Source organism: Oncorhynchus clarkii, unplaced genomic scaffold, assembly GCF_045791955.1.
Source record: "Oncorhynchus clarkii lewisi isolate Uvic-CL-2024 unplaced genomic scaffold, UVic_Ocla_1.0 unplaced_contig_12719_pilon_pilon, whole genome shotgun sequence".
Classification (NCBI taxonomy): Eukaryota; Metazoa; Chordata; class Actinopteri; order Salmoniformes; family Salmonidae; genus Oncorhynchus; species Oncorhynchus clarkii.
In genome coordinates, this window is record NW_027261034.1 from 2,718 (window position 1) to 9,773 (window position 7,056).

Consider the following 7,056-nt stretch of genomic DNA (forward strand, 5'->3'; position numbering starts at 1 on the left):
ATAGATACTAACAGAGTGGTGTTGGTGGTAGTATATAGATACTAACAGAGTGGTGTTGGTGGTAGTATATAGATACTTACAGAGTGGTGCTGGGGCTAGTATATAGATACTTACAGAGTGATGTTGGTGCTAGTATATAGATACTAACAGAGTGGTGTTGGTGCTAGTATATAGATACTAACAGAGTGGTGTTGGTGCTAGTATATAGATACTTACAGAGTGGTGTTGGTGCTAGTATATAGATACTAACAGAGTGGTGTTGGTGCTAGTATATAGATACTAACAGAGTGGTGTTGGTGCTAGTATATAGATACTAACAGAGTGGTGCTGGTGCTAGTATATAGATACTAACAGAGTGGTGTTGGTGCTAGTATATAGATAGTGGTGTTGGTGCTAGTATATAGATACTAACAGAGTGGTGTTGGTGCTAGTATATAGATACTAACAGAGTGGTGTTGGTGCTAGTGGTGTTGGTGCTATTATATAGATACTTACAGAGTGGTGTTGGTGCTCGTATATAGATAACAGAGTGGTGTTGCTAGTCCATAGATACTTACAGAGTGGTGTTGGTGCGTATATAGATACTAACAGAGTGGTGTTGGTGCTAGTATATAGATACTAACAGAGTGGTGTTGGTGCTAGTATATAGATACTAACAGAGTGGTGCTGGTGCTAGTATATAGATACTAACAGAGTGGTGTTGGTGCTAGTATATAGATACTTACAGAGTGGTGTTGGTGCTAGTATATAGATAGTAACAGAGTGGTGTTGGTGCTAGTATATAGATACTAACAGAGTGGTGTTGGTGCTAGTATATAGATAGTAACAGAGTGGTGTTGGTGCTAGTATATAGATACTAACAGAGTGGTGTTGGTGCTAGTATATAGATACTAACAGAGTGGTGTTGGTGATAGTACATAGATACTAACAGAGTGGTGTTGGTGTTGTGTGTTCAGAGAGGGAGCTGCCTGCAGGCCTGGACCAGAGGTTGATGACCTGGGAGACAGTACAGAAGGAAAACTATCTGGCCAAACTGGAACGGCAGCATCTGGAGAGCAGTGAGGAGAGACTGAAGAGCACCTCTTCCAAGTAACTCTTTGACAATGTTTTGTTTTGTAAATGGTATTGATCCATTTCCACCACGTTGTGTGTGCTGTATATTTGTAATTCTTATGAACTACCTTTAAAACACAGTCTGTATCCTTCAATTATGTCTTTGATATTCATTGTGTTTTTCAAATGTTTTTCTTTGTGACAAAAGGGTTCAGAGCTTATTGAAGATTGTTGGAGGATTCAAGGAGCAAGAGAAGCGAATGTCATCCATGGAAGCTCAGGTACAAAAATAGAGACATTGATTTATTATGCCAGGCATAATGGAACCAATAGAGTAGTCCCAAAAGTGGAAACTCGGCCGGACAACACTAGTGATGGTACATGTGTGTGTATTATCAAAGGTGTGTAAAAGGTTTGCCTCTGTCTATCCCACCCCCAGGTGAAGTACTGTGGGGAGGTGCTGTCCTGGCTCGCTGAGTGCTTTTCCCAGAGTACACTCAAGTGTGAGAGAGAGGCCCCCAGAGTTCCATGTGAGTGATGATGCTAATGATGATCATGATGATGCTAGTGATGATGATAATGATGATCATGATGATACTAGTGATGATGCTAATGATGATGATAATGATGATGCTAGTGAGAATACTAGTGATGATGACACTAGTGATGATTCTAGTGACGATGATCATGATGATAGTAGTGATGATACTAGTGATGATACTAGTGATGATGCTAATGATGATGATAATGATGATGCTAGTGAGAATACTAGTGATGATGACACTAGTGATGATTCTAGTGACGATGATCATGATGAAAGTAGTGATGATACTAGTGATGATACTAGTGATGATGCTAGTGATGATGCTAGTGATGATGCTAATGATGATCATGATGATACTAGTGATGATGATAATGATGATCATGATGATACTAGTGATGATGATAGTGATGATGCTAGTGATGATGCTAGTGAGGATACTAGTGATGATGATACTAGTGATGATGCTAGTGATGATGCTAGTGATGATGCTAATGATGATCATGATGATACTAGTGATGCTGATAATGATGATCATGATGATACTAGTGATGATGATAGTGATGATGCTAGTGATGATGCTAGTGAGGATACTAGTGATGATGATACTAGTGATGAAACTAGTGATGATACTAGTGATGATGCTAGTGATGATGATACTAGTGATGATGCTAGTAATGATACTAGTGATGATGCTAGTGAGAATACTAGGGATGATGCTAGTGATGATGATCATGATAATACTAGTGATGACACTTCTAATGATACTAGAGATGATACTAGTGATGATGCTAGTGATTATGCTAGTGATGATACTAGTGATTATGCTAGTGATTATGCTAGTGATGATACTAGTGATGATGCTAGTGATGATGCTAGCGATTATGATCATGATAGTGATGATACTAGTGATGATGCTATTGATGATGCTAGTGTCGTGTCTTTGGCTATGCCGGATTAATTGCTAAGACATGCTATTCTATAAAATAATTTCTCCGTAATTAATATCACCTGATTGAGCTAATCATGTAAATGTAGTTAACTAGAGAGTCAGGCACCACAAAATAATATTTATAGAGCTGTTATCTTCCGAATAAACTCTTAAAGATCTGTAATATTTTTCATCAATAGCAGTCAATATCAATCGTCATCTTACTTCAGTCTCATAATCTGAAAGTTGTAAATTCTTGGTTATCTTCAAGAACCCTGGCTAACAATTTGAATCAGCAATACAAAATTGGGTTTAATTATTTATTTACTAAATACCTAACCAATCACACAGAACTACATATACAAATAATTAATTATACCTGGATAATTCTTTACGTCATAAAGGAAAACGTCCCTGGCAGGCGGAACAGATATGACAGCTTGTTACACAAAGGAAAAGGGGCTGGGTTGAGTGAAAGAGCGGGAAGACAGGAACAAGGGCGAAGCTGTGCTATCGTAAATACAGTATCTTATGCATTCTAAATTACTGCCCATTTGGAAAAGGAAAATGCAATAAATATTTACTCTTAGCTGCGCTTCAGTAGGTTGGTGGTAGATGGAAGGCCGTGTTGCCAAACCGAGTCCTTTGTCCTTTGAAGAATGTCTCTGGTGGTCACTTGGATAAGTTGTAGTAACGTCGTTGTGTGGTAGATGGGATACTCTGTCTGTTCCTTCCTAACCTGCGTTTGCAGCTGCGGTCGCTAACTCAAGGCTAGGAGGTATCACTTCTGTCGTGAATAAGAGTTCAAAGTTCATACCATTCTCAACCAAAGCTCATGCTGATATTGGCTTCGTTCTGTAGTTTTATCTGAACCATTCTGACATAGGATCGTCATCCTACCTCATTGGAACAGGAAGTTATGTTGTCGTCAAGGGCTTATATAGGAAGGGAGAGGAGGGCGTGTTTGAAAAGTTTTATAGCCCTTGTCCCTTCACAGGGGAGGGCCACTGATTGAGCAGCCCTATCTTATGAAAATCCAAATCTCACATTTTAGAAGCTAAAATCACATTTCATCCCATCACAAATAATTTCGTATTCAAACATTTAAATTGAACAACAATTCCATGTGAATCCGATAACTCTGATGTGTAGACTTTCCACTGTAGAGTTTATGTAATCTTATCATTGATGAGAATGTCTCAGATGACAACCGAACTGACATCATATTCATTAAGTACCATCGAATATGTTCAATTGTTCGGATTACCAGAATATAGTTCATTTCCCCCCACATTCTGACGTTCCCAGAATCTCTATGTTAACCAGGTTTTTTAAAAATGTAATGTAGAGAGAGGAAAAAGGGGGGGAAGAGGTATTTATGACTGTCATAAACCTAACCCCCAGGCCAACATCATGACACTAGTGATGATACTAGTGATGATACTAGTGAGGAGGCTAGTGAGGATACTAGTAATGATGCTAGTGAGGATACTAGTAATGATAATAGTGATGATGCTAGTGATGATGATCATGATGATACTAGTGATGGTGCTAATGATGGTACTAGTGATGATGCTAGTGATGATGATACCAGTGATGATAATAGTGATGATGCTAGTGATGATGATACCAGTGATGATACTAGTGATGATGCTAGAGATGCTACTAGTAATGATTCTAGTGATGCCACTAGTGATGATGATAGTGGTGACACTAGTGATGATGATAGTTTTGATACTAGTGATGATGCTAGTAATGATACTAGTGATGATACTAGTGAGGATGCTAGTGATGATGATACTAGTGATGATGCTAGTAATGATACTAGTGATGATGCTAGTGAGGATACTAGTGATGATGCTAGTGATGATGATACTAGTGATGATGCTAGTGATGATACTAGTGATGATGATCATGATGATACTAGTGATGATACTAGTGATGATGATAATGATGATCATGATGACACTAGTGGTGATGTAGGGATGCTACTAGTGATGATACTCGTGGTGATAGTGGTGCTGTAGGGATGATACTAGTGATGATGATACTAGTGATGATGCTAGTAATGATACTAGTGATGATGCTAGTGATGATACTAGTGGTGATGTAGGGATGATACTAGTGGTGATGTAGGGATGATACTAGTGGTGATGTAGGGATGATACTAGTGATAACACTAGTGGTGATGTAGGGATGCTACTAGTGATGATGATCATGATGATACTAGTTATGGTACTAGTGATGATGATCATGATGACACTAGTGGTGATGTAGGGATGATACTCGTGGTGATAGTGGTGATGTAGTGATGATACTAGTGATGATGCTAGTGGTGATGTAGGGATGCTACTAGTGATGATACTAGTGATGATACTAGTGATGATGTAGGGATGCTACTAGTGATGATACTAGTGGTGATACTAGTGATGATACTAGTGATGATACTAGTGATGATGTAGGGATGCTACTAGTGATGATACTAGTGGTGATACTAGTGATGATACTAGTGATGATACTAGTGATGATGATACTAGTGATGATGATACTAGTGATGATGCTAGTGATGATACTAGTGATGATGATCATGACGATACTAGTGATGGTACTAGTGATGATGATCATGATGACACTAGTGGTGATGTAGGGATGCTACTAGTGATGATACTCGTGGTGATGTAGGGATGCTACTAGTGATGATACTCGTGGTGATAGTGGTGATGTAGGGATGCTACTAGTGATGATACTCATGGTGATAGTGGTGATGTAGGGATGATACTAGTGATGATGCTAGTGATGATCATGATCATACTAGAGTTTTTTTTTTACAACAATATACCGTAGATGCTAGTGGTTACAATGACTGGTGATGAAGTCAATTCATAGTATAGAAGGTGTGAACTTGTGATTTTTTGCTGTTGTTAACCTAGTGGTTATAAGTGATTTGCAGGTATGAAGCATTGTTGACAAAGTGTGTGTGTGTTCTGTGTGGGTTGTACAGAGAGGAACTGTCTGTTTAAAGCAGCATAGTCTAAATGTCAATCTGTCTTATAGCTGTCAAGGCTACTGGTGTCACAGCTGTGAAGGCCGGCGCTTCCAGAGATCCCCCTCAGAATGTGTCAGACAAGGAGGTCGAGCCAGAGAGGAGAGAGGCTAAACTAGGCCCCTCAGGATACGGAGCCAACAAGAGGTTTCCTTACATCGACCAATAACATCCAAATCAAAAGTAGGGTTTTTGGAATATGAATCCCAGCCTGGAAATCAAACCACTAATTTTCTAAATGTTTTTAGTTTTCTAGTTGAGACATGACTGAATCTGAATCCCAAGTGCCTTATTAAAATGAAGAGCCTTGATCCAAATGTGTTTGACTGTGATTTGTGACGTACCCATGTTTCTACTCAAGAGTGCCACCACCAAATACATTAACAAATATCTCAGTACCAATAATAATTTACAAGTGACAAATACAATTTAATTTTATTTGGATTTATTGTTAAGACCTTTTGCAACCACTTATTTGAAGGAGACAAAGGAACGGATGCTTTTTTCTTCTCTAGAAAAAACATATATTTTTTCCCCACTAATTGTTCTTTTTTTAACATTTAATTAATTCATTTTTTTTTTACCCCTTTTTCTCCCCAATTTCGTGGTATCCAATTGTTTAGTAGCTATTATCTTGTCTCATCGCTACAACTCCCGTACGGGAGTCATGCGTCCTCCGATGCACAACCCAACCAAGCCGCACTGCGTCTTATTAACACAGCGCCATCCAACCCGGAAGCCAGCCACACCAATGTGTCGGAGGAAACACCGTGCACCTGGCAACCGTATATAGCCATGTTAGTTTCTACTTCCTGTATATAGCCATGTTAGTTTCTACTTCCTGTATATAGCCACGTTAGTTTCTACTTCCTGTATATAGCCACGTTAGTTTCTACTCCCTGTATATAGCCACGTTAGTTTCTACTTCCTGTATTTAGCCATGTTCGTTTATACTTCCTGTCTACAGCCATGTTATTGCTTTCTCATTATTGTTATTCGTTATTCACCGTGTATTTATTCCTCATGTTGCTATTTCTATTTAATCCTTTATCTTTAACTCTGCGGTGTTGGTAAAGGACCAGTCAGGAAGCATTTCACTCTGTCTACATCTGTTGTTTACAAAGCATGTGACAAATACACTTTTATTTGGTTAGTGCATTGCAACTCAGTACGAATCTCATTTGCTAGATTTATTTATTTAACTAGGCAAGTCAGTTAAGAACAAATTCTTATTTACAATGACGGCCTACCAAAAGGCAAAAGGCCTCCTGCGGTGACGGGTGCTGTGATTAAAAATATGAAATATAGGACAAAACGAACATCATGACAAGAGAGACAACACTACATAAAGATAGACCTAAGACAACAACAGCACGGCAGCAACACATAACACAGCATGGTAGCAACACAATATGACAACACAGCATGGTAGCAACACAGCATGGTAGCAACACAAATTGACAATATGGTAGCAACACAACATGGCAG

At 38.9% G+C, this 7,056-nt stretch overlaps 2 protein-coding genes across 2 annotated transcripts; both read left to right on the forward strand.

Moving 5' to 3' along the window:
• The first annotated feature begins 862 nt into the window (after nucleotides 1-862).
• On the forward strand, nucleotides 863-5,865 carry LOC139403877 (transient receptor potential cation channel subfamily M member 5-like). The gene is made up of 4 exons (XM_071147056.1): nucleotides 863-1,089; nucleotides 1,262-1,334; nucleotides 1,493-1,583; nucleotides 5,580-5,865. The coding sequence occupies exons 1-4, from the start codon at nucleotides 992-994 to the stop codon at nucleotides 5,735-5,737; spliced, it is 420 nt and encodes a 139-aa protein (XP_071003157.1). The 5' UTR covers nucleotides 863-991; the 3' UTR covers nucleotides 5,738-5,865.
• Nucleotides 1,603-5,207, forward strand: LOC139403889 (clumping factor A-like). The gene is made up of 4 exons (XM_071147083.1): nucleotides 1,603-1,616; nucleotides 1,730-2,178; nucleotides 3,930-4,548; nucleotides 4,988-5,207. Exons 1-4 carry the CDS (start codon nucleotides 1,603-1,605, stop codon nucleotides 5,205-5,207), a joined length of 1,302 nt encoding a protein of 433 aa, XP_071003184.1.
• Nucleotides 5,866-7,056: the final 1,191 nt, after the last annotated feature.

Bases quoted from the DNA above. Each gene is read 5' to 3' on its own strand.
- LOC139403889 (XM_071147083.1), top strand. The intron at 2,179-3,929 runs GTGAGGATACTA...CCTAACCCCCAG, and splicing joins TGATGCTAGTGATGATGCTA to GCCAACATCATGACACTAGT. The intron at 4,549-4,987 runs GTAGGGATGATA...GTGATGATGTAG, and splicing joins CTCGTGGTGATAGTGGTGCT to GGATGCTACTAGTGATGATA.
- LOC139403877 (XM_071147056.1), top strand. From the start codon at position 992: ATGACCTGGGAGACAGTACAGAAGGAAAACTATCTGGCCAAACTGGAA. The intron at 1,335-1,492 runs GTACAAAAATAG...TCCCACCCCCAG, and splicing joins TGTCATCCATGGAAGCTCAG to GTGAAGTACTGTGGGGAGGT. The intron at 1,584-5,579 runs GTGAGTGATGAT...TCTGTCTTATAG, and splicing joins AGAGGCCCCCAGAGTTCCAT to CTGTCAAGGCTACTGGTGTC.